The sequence below is a fragment of the Cynocephalus volans genome, chromosome 17 (assembly GCF_027409185.1).
Source record: "Cynocephalus volans isolate mCynVol1 chromosome 17, mCynVol1.pri, whole genome shotgun sequence".
NCBI lineage: Eukaryota > Metazoa > Chordata > Mammalia > Dermoptera > Cynocephalidae > Cynocephalus > Cynocephalus volans.
This window is the reverse complement of record NC_084476.1, coordinates 471,583-492,472: the sequence shown is the minus strand read 5'-3', so window position 1 is coordinate 492,472 and position 20,890 is coordinate 471,583. Positions and strand designations below refer to the sequence as shown.

Sequence of the window (20,890 nt, the reverse complement as noted above, 5' to 3'; positions counted from 1 at the left end):
TGCACACGTATGCATTGCGAGTATGCACGTACGTGCATTTGTGTGTGTACATACCATGTGTCATGTGTGCTTGTGTGTGTGTGAGCGTGGAAGGCATGGAGTTGGTTTCTGGAGCAGCCTTCCCCAGCCTCCCTTTGCTGTTGCTTTAGCACTCTGTGGTCCAGTGTGGAGACTTGACAGGAGACTTGCAGTCACGCTTCTTGGAGCAATCTGCTCATCTTCATGTCCATTTCTCTGTCCAATAAGCACTTCCTGAGCGTCCGTCATGTGCTGGGGGCAGGGTCTGAAAGTGAGAGTAGGCAGCGATGGGACAACAGTGTGGCCGTAGCTCAAGGCCAGGGCTTGTCTGAGGTGGGAGAGGCCAGACTGGCCTGGTGAGCCACGGGAGGCATCTGAGCTGGACTTAGACAGCAGGATGGAGGGACTGCTAGAGAAGGTGGGGGCAGGGTGCAGAGATGTGGGGAGGCCAGGCGGGCTGTGTGAGGCTGCAGGGACCCCACTGCAGAGTGGCTGGAAGGAAGCCTGAGATAGGTGAGAAAGGCCTCAAGATGTGGGTCAGACAAGCAGCTTTGACTTTATTTTATAGAGAGTTGGGACGGTTTTGAATCAGGGAGTGACAGTGTTGGGCCACACTTCTCATTTGGTGGTATCTGCTCCCAGATGGGCGGGGTGGTCGTGGAGGCTGGGGGGCCCCACATGCGTCCAGCCCCCCTGGTGGTCCCTCGGGTCCAAGCTTAGCAAGCAAGCACCTTGAGTGAGGCCAAAGTGGGGCTTTCTCTTTCCTCCCTTTTTCCCAGAAGTAAATTCAACATGATTTGGAGCTGATTGGACTGAGGGAGCTTCAGTGTAGGAGAGGGCAGTGTCAGTGGTGCCCCCAGGGTGCTCGCCTGGGGTGAGGGGCCCCTAGGTGGACCAGTGGGCTCCACGGGAGGACATGGTGTGCTCAGGGGGACAGGGCAGTCAGGAGGCAAGTGGCGTGGGCCTCTGAGGCTGCTGTGATGGACAATCAGGGTGGGTCATGGTGGTGAGAGAACTGAAGTCAGAGGAAAGCTCGTGGAGAGGAGGCCCAGGGAGCAGGAGGAGAGGCTGACCGTGGTGGAGGTGGGGCGCAGGCTGTGGGCAGGCCCCGGCACGGTGTGTGCAGCTGGGGGCTTGACGTGGGGCTGGCAGGTGCAGATGTGTGTTCTACCTTGTGGAGCACACAGGTATCTGTATGGAGTGTCTCCTTGTCCGTGGGGCACTTAGAATTATCTGGAGATGGCCACGCCTCCTGGGGAGCTCCAAACCCCAGGCCCCCAGCAAGAGCTGCCTGTCTGGCTGCTCCCCTCACCTCCACTACCATGACCATGCAAGGCCATATCTTCCCACTGCAGGCTGGGAGGGCAGGTGGGACGGGCTCCACCGTGCCTTTGTTGCCATAACCTGTGACGTTTCCTTTCCAGTTGCCGGATTCATTATAAGGATATGTACAGTTTGTTGCGTTGTATTGCGCCACCCGTTGGCTTAGGGAAGAACTGCCCTCGTAGGTTGGCCTACAAGGTTTGCAACTTCAGAGCCTCCATCTGACATACTTCCCTGCCCGAAATGCAGACATAGCACACACTCCCTGCCTGGTTTGGGAATGACGACACCTCACCTCTCTTTCCTCCTGCCCCGCCCCACACTCCAGCCTCCTGGATGCTTTGGTTCCCTGTCTAATCTCCCCTGACCCCTCCAGCTGGCTGGGGACAAGCAGCCTATGAGACAGTGCACAGAAAGCTTTCTGGCTGGGACGTGATGGTCAGGACCAGCAGGCTGGGTGGGGGTGGGGACCAGATCCCACCTGCACCAAGGAAGCAGCTGTCTCACCCCGTTTGTACTCCGAGCTCTCGAGGGTGGGCTGATAGGCCAGAGGCTAGGGGCCCCAGAGGAGGGAGCATGGCAGAAGAGAGCCAGGGCAGCTGCCTCTCCGTGGCACAAGAGCCCAATAACCCAGTGGCTTCCCAGTCCCTGGGGGAAGAGAGGGCAGAGGCAGAGGGGGCCCAAAGCCGAGCCTTCCTTTTTTGCCTCTGGGTTGATCCACTCAGCTCAGCCGGGAGTCCCCTGTCCTGGAACTGTGGGGGGAAGGCAAGGTCCCGGGGCAGATTCACCTGCCAGGAAAAGGCTGTCTCCTTCCTCTCCTGCACAACCTCAACCCAGCTGTGTCTTTGGGACCTCAAGCCCACAGGCAAGGTGTCCCAGGGGTGGAAATCATCCCCAGGCCTAGTGGCCTGTCCACTTCAGGAAAACTCAGTCATTGGCCCCAGACACCTCCCTGGATCTGGAGGCTTTGGGTTCTCAGCCCCCTCTGGAGGCCCGTCCCGTGAGTTGGTCCCAACCTGCCCCTGTGCTACCAGAGCGGGTGCAAGAGTGGCAGGTGCCACGCCCTGCCCCAGCTCCTCCCCTCCCTGCAGTCTCCCATTTCCCGCCCGGCCCTGACCCCCAGCAGCAGCCCTGCCCTGGGCCGGCCTCGGGCGTCTCTGGGCTTGGAGCAGGACTTGCCCCATGGTCAAGTTTGGCTCTAGAGCTTCGGGGCTCCATCTCTAGTTTTGTGCTTGTTTTAGATTTCTATCCACTTGTTTAGCCTCTTGCCTCACTTGGAAGCAAGTCTGACCGTTAAAGAAGCCGATGTTTCTGCCGTGGTTCTCAACCACAGCCTCATCTGCCACGTAGCTCTCGCCCACCCGTCTGCTGGCACGGGGAAACAGCTCTTTACTGATCTGGCATTACCTGTGGTTTCAAAAAGAGTACTATCAGAAATTAACAACCCAAAGCCGCCCCGATGCAGCCCTTCCTCACCCCTCCATGTTCATTAGCTCAGACATCACCCCTGCCACTGCCCTGCGTGGGGCTGGAGTGAGGTGCGGCTCCGGGGGTGGGGGCAAGGAGGGGTCAGTCCGGCCGAGAAGTCCCTCATTTTCCTTATTTTGATTCTGGGCACTTAACCCGGCACGTGGATTAACTGGACCTGTTTTCTTGTCTGCTTCCTCCCGCCCGCCCCGCCCCACCCCTCCCGCTGCTGCCTCCTGTGGACACCCCACTGTGCCTTGGCCTCTCTGGGACGGGTCTCCAGTGGGCGCATCAGTTACAATGACATGTTTGAGATGCTGAAACACATGTCCCCGCCTCTGGGGCTGGGGAAGAAATGCCCTGCTCGCGTTGCATACAAGGTAGACCCTGACCCTGCACGCCCACCCCAAGAGGCTGTCTGTGCCGGGGCTGGGCCCGCCTGGGTCTTGGCTTGGCTGCAGGGTGTCTCTGGGCTCCCCGTCTCCTTCTGCAGGGCTTGTCCGGCTGTCGGTCGGTCACTGTTGCCCGTGCCTGGCCGCCTTGTTGTTTCTTCCTTTTTTTCACCCTCGCCTCATCTCTGCTACCTTCCTAGACAGAGGGACATGGCCACTGGGATGTCTCTGCACAGGCCCCTTGTTGCCTGCCTGGGCTGCCTCCTCTGAGAGCCCCAGAGGCACAGGAAGATGGAGCCAGAGCCCCACCGTTCTCCTTCCCTTCCTGGGAAGGAGGGGATAGACCTTTATTTTTTTTTTTTTTTGACAGAGGTTTTTGTTCTGGGTTCAGGGCCACACCCAGGCAGCTCTGTCTCCTAAGCCCCTAGTATGGGTGGAGTCATCCAGCCCTCAGGGTCTGGGGCCTGCAGGGGCTCTGGTGCTTCTGTGCCCCGGCCCCAATACTCACACAGCTCAATAAGTGCAGAGGTTCCCTGGGCCTGGGCTGCAGTCTCCAGGGCCTTCCTAGGCTCCACAGTGGGAGGAAGGCCCTAAGAAAGAAGGGGTGGAAGAGATAGGCATCTTGCTGTCATTCCTGGGGCTTCAGAGAGCCACTGCAGGATGGGGACAGCCTCAGGGGCCCAGAGGTCACAGGAGGCTGAGCCTCAAGGAAGGGAGTAAACCAAGGGACGCCTCCAGAGCTCCCTCCTGGGTGGGTGACCAGGTCACATGGCCCTAGCCCTAAGTCTGCCCACCTGCCTGTGCCATGGCGTGTAAGCACCTGCTGCACCTCCAGCACCCCCCACCTGAGGGCCCTCCCATGGCCCCAGTGCTGCCCAGAAAACAGCTGGGTCCACAGCTTGTGTCCCAGCCAGCACTGTCCAGGATCTTCCTGCACCTCCCTCTGTCTGAGAGAACTTCCTGCCAGAGCTTTCATCTCTATGGTTCTGTGGGTGTCTCTTGTCCATGCTGTCATCTCTGTGCCCCAGTTCTAGGTCCTCGTCTGTCACCTGACAGCACAGCCTGTGGGAGCTGAGCAACTCCTCCAAGCCATACCTGGATGCCTCCTGCATCTTCCTCGGCCCTGCCCCTGCCCCATGTGCATGCATGTTGTGCCTGCCTGGAGGCCCTGCATGCAAGGCTATAGCTTTGTCCCCAAGAAGGAGAGTTCTGTCCACACCAGCACTTGGGGCTAGGGCAGGTGGCAGGGCCGTAAGGAGGTAGCCTTTGGAACCCCTTCCCAGCCGTGCTGGCTGACTCTAAGGTTCTGGACATGAAGAGACCAAGGGAGGCCTCAGGTGGGGAGTGAATGGTCTGGGGTGAACTGGGGACAGTCCAGGAGATACTTGGAGTGTCCAGGCCCCAGCATGGAGACACCTGTCTGCCTGCCCCAGCCTTGCCCCTCTGTCTCTACCTTAGACTCTTGCCTTGGGGGCCTGGGGCAGACAGACGGGAGCCTCTGGTGAGGGCAGCCCTCAAGTGTGCTGGATGGAGCTCTCCTCTTAGAAGTCCCCTGTTGCCCTCCTGCACTCCTGTCTTGACTTCACTCCCTAGGAAAGGAGTCCCTTGGCCTCTCCTGCTGCCATTGGTGCAGGGCTGTAGGGACGCCATGCTCTGGGAAGCCAGTTTTTCCCAGTGTGTGGCACGTGAGGTGTGAGGTGCTGGGACCATGACTGGACCTGCCACATGGGGCTTTGCCAGCATTTGGGGGACAGGATTTGGCTCGTGTCTCCAGCCCCCATCCTGCATCCCCCCCAGGACTGAGGAGTCTGGGTTTGAGTCGAGGATGTTGGGAGTAGGGCTGCACGGCCTTCCCCAGGGAGGGGCTGACGGACTGCCCTGCTACAGGGTGCAGCCTGAGAGAGGGTCGGCAGAGCCCAGGGAGGGGCTCCTGTCTCCAGCTCCCATCCTGTGGCAGAGGACAACAAGGACAGAGCTTCTGGGGCTCCACTTGGCCAGCCAAGTGCTTCCTGTGTGTAGGATGCTCCGGACACAGCTGAGACGCTTTCCCTTCTCGAGGCCTCATAGGCTATCAGAGCCTGAGGTTCTGGGCAGCGGCTGGCTGTGCCTGGAGGATGGGTGCAGACACACGCCTGTCTCCAGCTGTTCTTTCCCTGAAAACAGAGAGGAACGGTGGGGGGTGCAGAGCTGCAGGGCACTGTCCCTCCCCTGTTGCTGGCTGAGCCCGAGGCCCTGTGCAGTCCCATCTGTTGTGAGCTGGTTTCTAGGGCTTCTCCTGCTGCCTTGAGTTGAGATGGGCTCTGCCTTCGAGTGGCAGTGAGTGTCTCTTTCTGGCCCCTTGGCTGCGTGGTGAGAGGCAGAAGCCTTGCTGGGAGCTGGACCTCAGATTGGTGCATTGACCACCCGTCAAAGCTGCAAGTGGAGGAGGCAAGGCTGGGCAGATCATAAGGACAGGGTGCTTCCCCTTGTTTGTGGCAGAGGAGCCTCACCTTGGACCCTCCCTCCTCAGCCAAGGCCACATACCCTTCTTTCAGCGACTGGCAGTGGGCAGGGGTCCCTCTAGCTGAGGATGTGTTGTTCCTTCAGAGGGACCAAGACTCCTGGCCTGGCCCTATGCTCCAGTCTTCACCTGGATTTCCACTTTTCTGTAGCCAGGGGAATCCTCAGCTCAGAAAAGGGTGAGGGTCCAGGGGAGGGGGTGAATGCTGGCAAAGCTCCCATCTATTCAACCTCACTTGGGCTCAGGCACCTCCAGGGGCCACACCCCCTGTGCAGTCCTGGGGTGGGGGGTGGCCCTGTCAGGCCTGTCCCTGACCTGCTCCTGCTCATCCCCAGCGTCTGGTCCGCATGAACATGCCCATCTCCAATGAGGACATGACTGTCCACTTCACGTCCACGCTGATGGCCCTCATCCGGACTGCACTGGAGATCAAGCTGGCCCCAGGTGAGCAAGGTGGCCTTGGGGGAGGAAGGGCACCAAGCGTGGGGCTGTACACCACCTCCCTCAAGAGCCAGCCCCAGGCAGGCATGCAGGGAGGAGACTGAGGGGCTGGCTCTGTCCGGAGGGGTTTGAAGTCAGCTGCACAGAGCTTCTGCTCTGCTGGGCACGCGCCAGCTTTCTCCCCTGCTAACCACGCACATGTCAGCACTGTAATGACCCCATTTTCAGATAAGGACACTGAGGCGCAGTGAAATTTAACACCTTGTCCAGGCAAAGAGTCTTCGTGCCCTCTGCTCGCTCCCCGTAGTGAGCCTAACCCCCATCAGGTCCTCTCCTGATAAGACATACGGGACCTAAGAGCTGTGCCGAAGCAAGGAGAGAATGAACCTCCAGCACATCCTCCCCAGCCCTCCCCTTCCCCCTTTATGGAGAACCTTCCAGCCACCAGCAGGGGACCTGCCCTGCCCCCATCGCCGTCCTCCCCGCCTGCCCTGGGGCCTGGCCAGCATCTCCACCAGCAGTTCCATGCTCTGCTTCTTGCCCTGTCTAGTTTTCTCTCTTTTGGATTATTCGTATCAACTTATAAACACCTTATTATTTCTCACATCCCTTCCCCCTCCACTGATTTCCTATTTTTCTTCTCTCCTTCATACCAACCAGCTCCTTGAGAGGCTGATCTCCACTGTCTCTGATTTCTCTTTCCCAGCCTCCAGCTGGGCTCCTGCCCTGAGATGTCACTGGAACTGCTCTTGCTGATATCTCCAGTGGCCTCCACATCCACCTTGTTGACCTGTCTGCAGCCTTTTCCCAGTCCTCCCTTTTTGAAAGCTTTTTATGTCTCTTTTTCTGGTTTCTCTTATCTCCCAAACTCTGAATGTGTACCATCTTACCTGTTCTCGTGTCTTTAAATGTCATGAATTCATGAATATGTCATGAATTCCAATTTTGTATTTTTAATCTGGGCTTCCCTTCTGAGCTCCAGACTCATGTGTCCCACGAGCTATTCACCATCTCCACCTGGAGGCCCCGTAAACATTCCAAAGTCGATCTGCCAAACGCGTGTTCCAGACTCCCCTGCAGTCGTTCCCATCTCCATCAGTGGGAGCCGCGTCTTCCCAGCTCCTCAAGACAAAACCTCTGGAGCTGTCCTTGTCCTCTTCATTATCTCACCCATTTCTGATCCACACTCGATCCATTATCATATCTTCTTGACTTTACCTTCAGAATACATCCAGAATGTGATCACCTGCCTGCCTTCCCTGCTGCACTCCCTGGTTGCAGCCTCTGCCAGCTCTGGGCTGCAGCAGCCGCCTCCCTCACTTGCTCCTGCGCTTCAGCCCACGTCCAGCACAGCAGCCAGAAGGAGCAGGTTAAAAATCAGACCCATAAAACTGATAAGCCTCTAGCTAGATTGATCAAGAAAAAAGAGAGAAGATACAAATAACCAGGCTGAGGAACAAAGGAGGGGCATCACTGCAGATCCTGCTGACACTAAAAGGATAGCAAAGGAGTATTATGAATGGTTTAATGATGTCAAAAAATTCAACAACTTAAGTGAAATGGAAAAATTCCTTGAAAAACACAAACTACCAAGCTCATTCAAGATTAGATAACCTCAGTAATACTATATTTGCTAAATAATCAAATTCACAGCAAAAATCCTCTCCATAATGAAACTCCATAATGAAAATTTCAGGTGCAGATGGCCTCATTGGTGAAATCCACCAACATTTAAGGATGAAATAATGACAGTTCTATACACACTCTTCCAGAAAATAGAAAAAGAGAATATTTCCAAACTCATTTTATGAAGGCAAGCTTTACTCTAATACCAAAATCAGATAAAGATATGACAAGAAAAGAAAAACTACAGATCAATATCCCTTATGAACATAAATACAGAAATCTTCAACACAATTTTAGCAAACTGAATTTGGCAATATATAAGAAAATATAATACATGATGACAGAAGTGGTGTTTATCCCAGGAATGCAAAGTTGACTCAGTGTTTGAAAATCAGTGAATGCAATTTACTGTATCAAAGAAGAAAAACTATATAATGATCTCAATAGACGCAAAAAAAAATTGACAATATTCAACATCCATTTGTGTTAAAAAAAAAAAAAAGAACTTTCTACATAAACTAGGAATTAAGGGAAAGTTCCTCAATCATATCATATCATATGGATATGATAAAAGATATCTATTAAAATCTACAGCTAATGCCGTACTTAACAAAGAAAGACTGACCCATTCTTTTCCTAAGATCGGGAACAGAGCAAGGACGTCAGCACTGTTACCACTCCTGTTCAGCATCATGCTTGAGGTCCTAGCCAGTGCAATAAAGCAAGAAAAAAGAAATAAGAGGTGTCCAAGTGGAAAAGAAGACATGAAACTGCATCTTTTAGAATTGACATGATTATCTATGTAAAAAATCCAAAGATTTACTTTAAAAGTTACTAAAGGTCACAGAATACAAGGCCAATGTATTAGTCTATTTCTGTTGCTTATAACTGGGTAATTTATAAGGAAGGAAATTTATTGCTCACAGTTTCTGAGGCTGGGAAGTCTAAAGTCCAGGGAACACATCTGGTGAAGGCCTTGGTGGTTGCAACAGAGATGGCAGTGACATTGCAAAATGGCAGAGCAGAGAGAGACTAACCTTTCATGTGCTCTTCTTTTAAAGCCCTCAGGACCTGCCCATGTCCACCATTTTTAATCCATTCACTATGGCATGGTCCTACAATCTAATCACCTCTTCAAGGCCTCACCTTTCAATTACCTTAATAGGATTTCCCATTCTCAACAGTAACAGTGGGAATTAAGCTTCCAACATAGGAAATTTGGGGACACAATTCAATCAATCCACTACATTCCACTCCGAAACTTATGTCCTTTTCACATGCAAATACATTCATTTCATCCCCAAAGTCTTAACTTGTTTCAACTCAAAAGTCCAAAGTTCAAAGTCCTATCTGTGAAATCAAAACAAGTTATCTACTTCCAAGATATAATGATGGGGCAAACATAGGGTACATATTCCCATTCAAAAAGGGAGAAATAGGCCAAAAGAAAGGTGTAACAGGTCCCAAACAAGTCCAAAACCCAGTAGGGCAGGTATTAAATCTCAAAGCTCTTAAGTCAGGTACCTTGAGTCCATGTTTGACCTCCTCTGCATGCTGGTGTGGAGGTTGGGTCCCCAAGTCCTCAGGCAGCTCCAATCCTATGGCTTTCCTGGTCTCAAGCCATACTTCAGCTCTCCCAGGCTGGTGTTCCACTCTGGTAGCTCCACAAGTCTGGGGTCTCCATGGTGGTACCGCTCTCATGGCTCCACTAGGCATGGCTGTGTTGTGGTTTTTCTGCTGCAACTCTGACCCCACATTTCCACTCTGCGGTGAATCTGGCCCTACAACAGATCTCTTCCTGGGCCCCCAGGCTTTTCCATACAGCCTTTGAAATCAAGGTGGAGGCTCTCAAGCCTTCAGAGCTCTGCCATTCTGCAAGCCTGCAAACTTAACACCACATAGATGCTGCCAAGGCTTATGGCTTATATCTTCCAAAGTTGTGGGTCTAGCCACACCTGGGCCAATTTAGCCATGGCTGGAGCAACCAAAGCACCTGGGGTGCTGGTGCTGGAAGCAGCTTCCCGAGCTGGCCCTGGGCAGCAAGACCGTGGGGGACGCCTCAGGTCTGTTCTCTGAGACCATTCTGTCGCCCTAGTCCTCTGGACCTATAATGGAAGGGTTGGCCACAGAGGCTTCTGCAATGCCTTCAGGGCATTTTACCCCTTCTCTTGATAATCCCTTTCTTTTGTACTCATCTTCTTAGCACCATTGCATTTTTTTCTCTTGAAAATGCCTTCTGCTTTTCTACCACATGGCCACTCTGCGGATTTTCTAAATCTTTATGCTCTGCTTCCCTTTTAAATTCTGTCTTTATGTCATGCCTTTGCCACCATAACTCAGAGTAGGCTGTTACAAGTAGCTCTGAAGCTTCCTTAATACTTTGTTGCTTAGAAACTTCTTCCATCAAATATCCTGGGTCAGCACCTTGAAGTTCCACTTTCCATAAAGCTTTTGGGCATGAATAGAATGCAGCCAAGTTCCTTGCCAGTTCATAGCAAGGATGATCTTTGCCCCAGTTTCCAAGAAGTCCCTTCTCATTTACATTGAGATCTTCTCAGAATGGCCTTTACTGTCCATATTTCTTTTTCTTTTTAAAAGATGACTGGTAAGGGGATCTTAACCCTTGGTTTGCTGTTGTCAGCACCACGCTCACCCAGTGAGCGAACCGGCCATCCCTATATAGGATCCGAACCCATGACCTTGGTGTTATCAGCACCACACTCTCCCGAGTCAGCCATGGGCCGGCCCTACTGTCCATATTTCTATCAGCATTCTGGTCACTACCATTTAACCAGTCAGTTTAACAGTTTAAACTTTCCCCAGTCCTCTTGTCTTCTAAACTTTCACCAGCATCTCAGCTTTTTCTAGCCTGTTCCTCCAAATTCTTCTAGCCTTTGCCCATTACCCAGTTCCAAAGCTGATTCCACATTTTCAAGTGTCTGTTATAAGCAACACCCCACTCTTAGTACCAATTTTCTGTATTAGTATGTCTCTGTTGCCTATAGTAAAATACCTGAAACTGGGTAATTTATAAGAAAATGAAATTTATTGCTTACAGTTTCAGAGGCTAGGAAGTCCAAAGTCCAGGGAACACATTTCGTGAAGGCCTTGGTGGCGGCAACAGTGACGGAAGGGTATCACATTGCAAAATGGCAGAGCAGAGAGAGACTAACATTTCATGTGCTCTTCTTTTAAAGTCCTCAGGACCATGCCCCTGACCATAATTATTAATCTGTTTACTATGGTATGATCCTACAATCTAATCACATCTTCAAGGCCCCACCTTTCAATTGCCATAAAAAGATTTCTCACCCTCAACAGTAATAGTGGGAATTAAGCCTCTAACATATGAAATTGGGGGACACAGTTCAATCACAGCAGCCAATATACAAAAAGCAATTGTAGTTCTATATACTAGCAATTAACAATTGAAATTAGAAAAAAAAAAGTTCCATTAAAATAGCACCAAAAACATAAAATATTTATGTATTGCTGTATAACTCTGAAAACTATATATGCAAGACTTGTATGCTGTAAATTAAAAAAAAAAAAATTCATGAGAGGAATGAAAGAAGACCTAAATAAATCATGCACTATATCAAGTTCATGGACCGGAAGACTAAATGTTGTTAAGATATCGATTGTCCCCATACTGATTGTTAGAATCAATACTATCCCAATCAAAATCTCAACAGGCTTGTTGGGTAGAAATTTACAAACCAATTCTGAAATTTATGTAGAAAAGGAAAAGAACCCTAATAACAGTTTTGAAAAAGAAGAACAAAGTTGGAAAACTCTCCCTCCCTAACTTTCTATAAAGCTGCACTGATCAAGGTGTTGGTAAAAGGATAGAGACATAAATCAATGGAACAGAATAGAGACTCCAGATATAGACTCTCACTTACACGGCCAGCTGATTTTCAGCAAAGTTGCAAGGGCAATTATGGAGAAAGGTAATCTTTCCAACAAATGGTGCTGGAAAAATTTAGACAACCATATGCAAAAAGGAAAAAATTCTTGACTCATGCTGAGTCGACTCAGGCTGCAATAACAAAATACCACAGTCTGGGTGGCTTAAAGACCAGAAATTTATTTCTCACAGTTCTGAAGGCCTGGGAAGTCCAAGATCAAGGTGCTGGCGAGGCAGGTCTCACTCTGGGGTCTCTTCTCTTGGCTACAGATGGCCTCCTTCCTTCTTGCTGTGTCCTCATGTGGCCTTTCCTCTGGTGGTGCAAGGGGAGAGAGCAAGTTCTCTGGTGTCTCTTGTAAGGAAACTAATCCTATGGATCAGGGCCCCACCCTTATGACCTCACTTAATCTTATTTATCTCCTTATAGGCCCTGTCTCCAAATATAGCCACATCGGGGGTTAGGGCTTCTACATATGAATTATGGGTGTGTGTGTGCGCACAATACAATCCATAGCACACACCTTTCATGGTCCACAAATATTAACTTGAAATGGATCATAGACATAAATGTAAAATCTAAATTTATAAAACCTCTAGAAGAAAACACAGAAGAAAAATGTTGGTAACTTTAGGTTAGGCAAAGATTTCTTAAGACACAAAAAGTATAAACCATAAAAGAAAAAAATGATAAATTGAACTTTATCAGAATGAAAACTTTTGCTGTTCAAAAAGTATTTAAGAAAATGAAAAGACAAGGTAGGACTTGGAGAAAATATTTGCTAAACACATATATGATGTAGTAGTGTCTATAATGTATAAAGGACTGTCACAACTTCACAATAAGAAAATAAACAACCCAATCAAAATGGGCAAAAGATTTGGATGGACATGTCACCAGAGAAGATATATCGAAGGCAAATTAAGCACATGTGAAGATGCTCATATCAGTAATCACCAGAGAAATCCAAAGCAAAACCACAGCGAGATAATGCTACACACCATTATGGCCAGAACACGTTTTAAAATGCCAACGTCTTGTGCTGGTGAGAATGCAGGGCGGCTGAACTCTTATGTGTTCCTGTGGGTGTACAGAACGGTCTTTCATAGAGCAGTTTACACTTAGTTTTATGGCCCGACATCCCACTTAGAAAATGAAAGGAGACATCCACACAAAAACCCGCCTACAAATGTTCATAACTTCCCCAAACTATAAAGAACTCATATGTCCATCAGCTGGTGATGGACAAACTGTGGTACATTCATTCAGTGCAACAGTGCTCAGCAGGAGACAGAACAGACCGCCAATACATGCAACAACACAGCTGCGTCTCAATGTATCGGGCTGAGGGAAAGAAGTCAGACCCAAAAGCCAACACGCCGTGTGTGTCATTTGTATGACAGTCTGTAGGCTACAAAACCACAGAGACAAAAACACACCAGTGATTGCAGGGGCTGGGAGTAGGTCTGGGGATTGACCCATGAAGGGATGCGAAGGATTTGGGGGCGATGCAGCTATCCCATATCTTCATTGTGGTGGTTATGCAATCATGTGCATTTACCAAAACACATAGTATAACTAAAAAGGGTAAATTTTACTCTGTGAATTATGCCTTCATAAATTCGATGTTTAAAAAAGTTATTTTATTCCTCTGCTCAAGCCCCCCGCCCCGCTTCCCTAACCCTAACCCTTCCCTCTGCACCCCCACACCACCTTCCTGCTCCTTGTTTGTGTGATGCACCAAGGCCTTTGCCCTCTCTGGTCCCTTTCTGCCTTCAGGGTCTCACCCATGTGCCACCTTCCTCATGAGACCTTTCCTGACACCCATCCAAAACTGCAGTCATCTTGGCGTTTCTCATCCACCCCCTGATGTGCTCTTCGTCTCCCTGTCGGTCCTCACTAGCCAACATACTGGATTAGTTCTCTTTTGTATTTATCGCGACTTTATTGTAGAGTAAAGTACCGTAACCCCCAGAAGGGCAGCTTTTTACCTCTTTGTTCGTGTCCCATCACCTAGGACAGTGCCCGACGTTCAGTGGGTGCTCCGTCAATACTGTTGAGTGAATGGGCGAATGACTGGGATGCTACCGTTTTCCTTCCGCATGCCCGCCGCCACTCCCGGGGCACACACACATGGCACACGTCCGCACGTGCACGTGCACACAGTGCTCACTCACGCACGCACACGAACGCACTCATGCACCTGTGTGCTGCTGGACAGACACGTGCACCTGCCAGCTGGATGCTCGGCTTGCTGGCCGCCTCCTCCAGGCAGACTCCCGCAGGGAGAGCTCTGACCGGCCTCCAGCCCGTGTCCTTCCCGCTGCACTGTCTCCACCCATCTTCCCCTCACACCATGCCTGTCCCCACCTGCCCAGCTCTGCCCCAGCGGGGACTGCAGGAGTGCCCCTAATGTCCATCTCTTCCCTTCTCTGCCTTCGTCCTACCCAGCCGGGACAAAGCAGCATCAGTGTGATGCGGAGCTGAGGAAGGAGATTTCCTCCGTGTGGGCCAATCTCCCCCAGAAGACCCTGGACTTACTGGTACCACCCCATAAACGTAAGTGGGAGGCAAGGAGTGCCCCGCCCCACCTTCCCTGTCCCACGTGAGGCAGAGCAGAGAGGCTGCAGGAGAGGCTGGGGGCACGTGGCAGTGAAGACAAGGGGCGAGGGGTGACTGCCTTGAGAGGCCGGCTCACCTCCCCATTGGGGTGCACTTCGGCCCGACCCGTGGGGAGCACTGCACGGTGCGGGAGCCGCGAGAGGTGATCTGGGGCTCATTCAGTTGAGCAAAATCACTCATACTCTTAGCGTGGGGAGTTTATTTTTAGAAGTCCAGAGGAAAGGTGGGAGGGAACCCTATAGCTAGGGATGTGAGAAAAGATGAGGTGCCCAAGCTGGTTTCTCCTTCTTGGGAGGGGATGGAGGGACCCTGCCTGAGGCACAGGTGGGATGGCACCACCCAGTCCTGGGGGCCTCGGGAGGAATCAGAGCAGCTCGAGGTGGGACTAGCTCAGCATCGGGAGGAGCCATGGGGAGGCTGCGCCCCGTGTCCCGCCAGAGAGCCCCTCTGTCCTGGGGTGTTTCCAGGGGGCCTTGTGGTGGGTGAGGGAGTGGAGGCCATGTCCCCTCTTCACTGTGCCCTGCATTTCCTGTGGCCTCTGCCCCTCTCTCCTCCCTACTCCCTCCTTGGCCTGCTCTTCCCGGTAGCTGACGAGATGACGGTGGGGAAAGTCTACGCGGCTCTTATGATATTCGACTTCTACAAACAGAACAAAACCACCAGAGACCAGATTCACCAAGCTCCTGGAGGCCTGTCCCAGGTACTGGGTTCCAGGCGCCTCTGGGCTTCTGAGATGCTGGCGTCCTCGGTGGTTGGACAGTGTGGGGGACTCAGACCCTTCCTGGAGGAAGTGGGGCGGGGGGAAGGAAGAGCCTTGGAGCCGCCTCTCTGGCCCCAAGGCAGGAGCCCCGCACAGCCGCATGCTTCCCACGTGCTGGCTGCTGGGGACATCAGGGAGCCCCCGGCTTGGAGAGCTAGTGTTCAGGGGCAGAAGACAAGGGGGCTGAGGACAGAGGCCCTGGGCAATATCCCCTTTTTTAAGTGGTGGAAGAGAGGAAGAGGATTGTGGAATATTTGAGGACTGGTTTGGGGGTGGAAGGGTCACTATTCCTTCTGCTCAGGACTCTGACTGGGGTAGTTGGGGTCTGTTTTCCTGATGTCCTTCAAAGATAGTGTCTTTCCTGCGTAACGCATCTTTGTGACTGTGTGTAGCTCTGTCTAGAAAGTTGTACAGATTTCCAGAGCTTCCTGGGACAGGCGCCCAGCCCTGGGATGAGAAATGTCTGGTGCTCAGGCCACCCTCTCCTGCCCCAGGTCTGGGGCAGGCACCACTCAACCCAATCAACCTCAGCAGTCTCCCCCCCAGCCCTGGAACCTGCAGGCAGCCCCTGCTGCTCCCACATGACCGATTCAAGTTGGTGATGGGATGAAATCTCTTTTCCATCTGTAATCTGGTCCAGTCCCCTAATTGTACAGACAGGGAAACTGAGGTTCTGGAAGTGACAGGCTCTCCTGAAGTCACCTACACACATGTTTGTGAGGAGATGCTGTAGGGGCCCCTGGCCAGCCTCAGTATTCTGGTCTCACACTCACAGTTAGGGACAGGGTGGGCACAGGGGAAGCATGTGGCCCCTTGCTGAGGGATAAGGAGCTCCAGTGCTGGGCTTGGACAAGAACCGGCCTCTGTCTCATGCCGTGTGGTCAGAGGAGGTCACTGAGGCCACATCGCAAGTCCATTGGGGGCCTGCCTCCCCAGCCCTCAGAGTGCTTTCCCTCTGCCCCTTTTGCAGATGGGCCCTGTGTCCCTGTTCCACCCACTGAAGGCCACCCTGGAGCAGACACAGCCGGCAGTGCTCCGAGGAGCCCGGGTTTTCCTTCGGCAGAAGAGCTCCACCTCGCTCAGCAATGGTGGGGCTGTGTGAGTACCCAGCTGCAGGATGGGGCTGGGGGAAGGGACCCAGAGCCAGTGAGGGGAGCAGGAACCCCATATCTTCAATGACCCTGGCCCTCACCACTGGCTTCTGAGTTCACCAGCCTGGGACCCCTGGAGCCTTGGGCAGTCATCCAAGGACAGGGAGCCCTCAGGGATTGGCTCTGCGGTCGACCTCCCACACACCTCCACCTGTGAGGTGCAGCCACGTGTAGTCCCTGTCTGCGCTTCCTGGAAGCTAGTCAAGGTTTGCTACTGCGAGTGGTTTTTCATTTTCTGGGTTTATGTGGCAGACTTTAAACTTAATTCCTGTCCCATTGGAGACGTGCTCGTCTAGCTCTCCTCTCCAGCAGCGCTGAGACAAGTTTGGATGGTGTCATCCTCCCAAGTGGCACTGCCCACTGAGTGCACCTGCTCCTTCAGCGCACACTTCTGCTGCTGCTTTGCCATGGCCTTTGGTGCCTGCAGACCATTAAGAAATTGTTTCCACCCCAAATTCTCACCCCTTTCTGTTAATAATGGCCTGTTTGGGTTCTAATCTCCTAACTCCTTTAAGACACTTTTCCTCTCAGATCTCCATTTTTATTGATTTCTGAATCTTTTGTATTTTGTAGACAAATTACTAAGGCCTGTCTATCTCACTTAACTCTCGCCACGGTATTTCTTGGTAACCTCCCAAAACAAAGTGACTTAAAACAATGATCATTTCTTCTCACTGTGGGTTGGCTGAGGGGTGGTGGGTGGGGACTGGGCTGGGTTTGGTTCCTCGTGGAGGGCATGGTTCTCCCAGACATCCAAGACCAGTGGCTCCCAGGGCATGAGGCACCATCTGCATGGTGCTGGCCCCAAGAACTGCAGGAGAGGGGCCTGGGCGCAGACCCTCTTCAGATCTCTGCTTGTGCGCCACCAACCAACATCCAATCGGCCAGAGCAAGTTGCACAGCCAGGCCCATGTCAAGGGGTGGGAAGTGGATGCTGCAGAGGGAGAATGTGGCCAGAACTACTGATGCTGTCTTGTGAAAGGTGTGCTCCCAACTCTAGGAACCAGGTCCTGGAAGCCAGCCTTATTCTCAAAGTCCTTTCTGTGTGTTGGTTAAGATGCCATGTTTGCATTTAAAGTTGAACAGTTGATCCTGAGAGTGTGTGTGAGCGTGTTGGAGGGGATGGGAAGGTGTCTCTTGGAGGAGCCCCTGGGGGAGGAAGCCCGGGAGGGGCCTCAGTCACAGCCTCTCCTGCTCTGACAGGCAGGATTCCTCTGGCAGCTCTCCACTCATGTGAGGCCCGTCCCTTCCCATCATGGTCTTGTGCAGTGGGGATGATCATGTTCCCGTCTCACAGATGGGCCCTGTTCAGGGACAAGGAACTTGCCACATGTCCCCAGGAAGTGAGGGGCCCAGGCTTCCTTCAGACTGAGGCTGTGAGCTGCTGCTCGCTAGGCTACTGGCGACCTCTCTCCTGTCCAGCTCTGACCCTGTATGCGGGCCAAGTCCTCTGATGTGCCTTTGCTTGGGTCCAACGTGCATGGACCATGTTGAAGCTCTTGCGCTCGAGGGGGGGGCCGTTCAACCCCACAGGGTGACTGGGGTTCCTGACCTTTGCTGAGGGTTTGGCTGGTGGAGATTCCTGGTGGGTTCTCAGAGCACCAGGTTCCTGGGTGGACATCTGTGGCCCACGGGCCTCTGACCAGACAAGACAGCCCTCTCCTTTCTTCCACAGACAAACCCAAGAAGGTGGCATCAAGGAATCTGTTTCCTGGGGCACGCGGAGGACCCAGGATGCACACTATGAGGTCAGGACTCCCCTGGAGCGTGGCCACTCAGCGGAGATCCCAGTGGGGCAGCCAGGAGCTCTGGTAAGTGCTCCCAGGCCTGGGGAATGAGATGGCATTGGGGGGCAGTGAGACCCGGATGGGATGGGGGTGTGACATCTGGATGGGATGGGGGGTGAGATCGGGATGGAAAGATGCTGGGGGTGCTTTGTGAAGTGTGACTGGGGGGCTGCTGTCCCCACAGGCTGTGGATGTCCAGATGCAGAACATGGCCTTGAGGGGCCCTGATGAGGAGCCCCAGCCCGGGCTGGAGAGCCAGGGCCGTGCTGCCTCTATGCCCCGCCTGGCGGCAGAGACACAGGTGGGTGGTCTGGCCGGCTCCAGGCCATGGGATGAGGGAGTGGTGGGCACCACCTGAGGGTGCGGGACCCAGAGTGGAGAGGAGTAGGGAAGCAGGCACCCCTGGAGCTGCCCTGACAGCCGGTGTAGCCTGGACACTGTCAGCCCCGTGGGCTTCCCAGGACATGGCGCTGGTCTCACAGGCGCTGCCTCCTCAGTCTGTGTGGAGCCTCTTCCTCCTTGTGTTTGATTCTCTGGTGGCTGTGGGTAAGCTTGACGTGAAGCTCACAGGTCCTGATTTCAGCCTTGGGGGGCAGCCTTGTGGACCAGCCCACTGCAGCTGGTGGGGCACCTATGGGCCCCACTCAGGATTCTTCCAGCCAAGATATCAGCTTCCCTCTTCCTGGCAGGACCCACAGGCTGGGGCAGACCGCCCACCTAGGGACCGCCTAGGCACAGCGTCAGGCAGCCAGGACTCCCCGCCTGTCCTGTTTGGGGAGATGCCCCAGCTGTGTGGGTTCCTTGCCTAGGCCTCACTCTAAGGCCGTGGGCCCACTCAACCCCCCATGCTTCACCCACAGCCTGCCCCAGATGCCAGCCCCATGAAACGCTCCGTCTCCACCCTGGCCCAGCGCCCCCACGGCGCTCATCTCTGCAATGCTATCCTGGACCGCCCTGCCCCCAGCCAGGCTCCCCACCACCACCACCACCGCTGCCATCGCCGCAGGGACAAGAAGCAGAGGCCCCTGGAGAAAGGGCCCAGCCTGTCTGCAGACACGGATGGTGGTGTGTGCACAGGGGTCCGGGGAGCCTCTCGAGGGGCTGTGACCTGAGCCCTTGGGGGATCTTCTTCTTTTGTGTCCCTCAGGGCCCATAACCAGCTTGGAGCAGTGGGGAGGGTGAGCTACAGTTCTGGGGACCAGGCAGAGCACCTACCCCCCCTGCTTCCCCTGGCCCTGCCCGAGGTCTGTGCTGCTGGCCCTGGGGGGATCAGGCTTGGGGTCTGGGGTTGGGGCTCTCACCCAACTGCGCTGACTTCTCCTCTTCCTGGGACAGCACCAAGCAGCACTGCGGGGATGGGGCTGTCCCCGGCAGAGGGGCCCACAGGATGCCGGCGGGAGCGGGAGCGCAGGCAGGAGCGGGGCCGGTCCCAGGAGCGGAGGCAGCCCTCCTCCTCCTCCTCGGAGAAGCAGCGCTTCTATTCCTGTGACCGTTTTGGGGGCCGTGAGCCTCTGCAGCCCAAGCCCTCCCTCAGCAGCCACCCCACGTCGCCAACAGCTGGGCAGCAGCCAGGACCCCACCCACAGGTGAGCAGGGTGGCAGGGGGGTTGGCCTGCTTCTTCTCCTTCCCACCCCAGGGCCTCCCCAGCCAGCTTAACCCTCAGGGGCTCCCTTTGTGGCCTGCTCCCGCAGCCCCCATCTGTGTCCCCAGCCTGGCTGTGTCCTTGTCAGGCTCCCTCGGTGGTCATGTTCCTCTGTTCTTGTCTGCCCCTCTCTCCCAATTGCTTCATCACTTTCCTTGCCCAACTGTGAGTGTCTGGCCTTTGGTCTGTTCTCTTCCCTGGCCCCTGTGCCTGTCCCTGACCAGCACCCTCTGCGTCCCCTGCACATGCATGCCTTGAGCACTGTGCTTTGTCTGTTTGGTTTGTTTTTTATTCTTGCTGTGCTCTGTTCCATTTTCATGTAGGGAAGTGGTTCAGTTAATGGGAGCCCCTTGCTGTCAACATCTGGTGCTAGCACCCCCGGCCGTGGTGGGCGGAGGCAGCTCCCCCAGACCCCCCTGACCCCCCGCCCCAGCATCACCTACAAGACCGCCAACTCCTCGCCTGTTCACTTCGCCGGGGCTCAGACCAGCCTCCCCACCTTCTCCCCTGGCCGGCTCAGCCGTGGCCTTTCTGAACATAATGCCCTGCTCCAGAGAGACCCCCTCAGCCAGCCCCTGGCCCCCAGCTCTCGCATTGGCTCCGACCCTTACCTGGGGCAGCGTGTGGACAGTGAGGCCTCTGCCCACTCTCTGCCTGAGGACACTCTCACCTTCGAGGAGGCGGTGGCCACCAACTCAGGCCGCTCCTCCAGGACTTCCTACGTCTCATCCCTGACCTCCCAGTCCCACCCACTCCGCCGTGTGCCCAATGGCTACCACTGCACTCTGGGACTGGGCTCGGGCAGCCGGGCGCGGTACAGCTACCACCACCCGGACCAAGACCACTGGTGCTAGCTGCACCGTGACCGCCCACGCACCTGCATGTAGCGGGCGTGTGTTCCAGTTGATGAGTTTTATCATCCACGCTGGCTCCTGAGGATGTTCGGGGTCAGGGGCAGCAGCCCCTGGGAAAAGGGGCCTTGCCTCCTGGGCTGCCTTGGTGGGGACTCCTGCTGCGCCTCTCCCCCTCCCCCCTCCTCTTTTACACTGGACGGATTAATAAAGCCCTTTTGTAGAGGGACATGGCTCTCTATCCCCCTCATGTGCTGCTTCCTGGTTCTCACCACACATCAGATCCTAGACAGGAAGTGGCTGTGTGTGGCTGGGAAGTCCTGGCAGGTCCACATGCTGTGCTGTGGACTCAAGCATCCGGGGTGGGTGCTTGGAACCTTTCTAGGTCGAAATCTTGTGGG

At 53.9% G+C, this 20,890-nt stretch overlaps 1 protein-coding gene across 2 annotated transcripts in view; it reads left to right on the top strand.

Moving 5' to 3' along the window:
• The window catches only part of CACNA1B (calcium voltage-gated channel subunit alpha1 B), a 195,330-nt gene extending 174,838 nt beyond the window's left edge, over positions 1-20,492 (top strand). Inside the window, exons 38-47 of one of the 2 annotated variants that reach the window (XM_063081919.1) lie at positions 3,092-3,188; positions 6,036-6,144; positions 14,127-14,234; positions 14,885-14,997; positions 16,028-16,155; positions 17,884-18,019; positions 18,180-18,296; positions 18,856-19,060; positions 19,331-19,581; positions 19,962-20,492. In XM_063081919.1, the coding sequence (XP_062937989.1) occupies positions 3,092-3,188; positions 6,036-6,144; positions 14,127-14,234; positions 14,885-14,997; positions 16,028-16,155; positions 17,884-18,019; positions 18,180-18,296; positions 18,856-19,060; positions 19,331-19,581; positions 19,962-20,492 (1,795 nt within the window). The remainder of the gene's footprint in view (positions 1-3,091; positions 3,189-6,035; positions 6,145-14,126; positions 14,235-14,884; positions 14,998-16,027; positions 16,156-17,883; positions 18,020-18,179; positions 18,297-18,855; positions 19,061-19,330; positions 19,582-19,961) is intronic. The other variant, XM_063081920.1, reaches the window with a different exon arrangement.
• Positions 20,493-20,890: the final 398 nt, after the last annotated feature.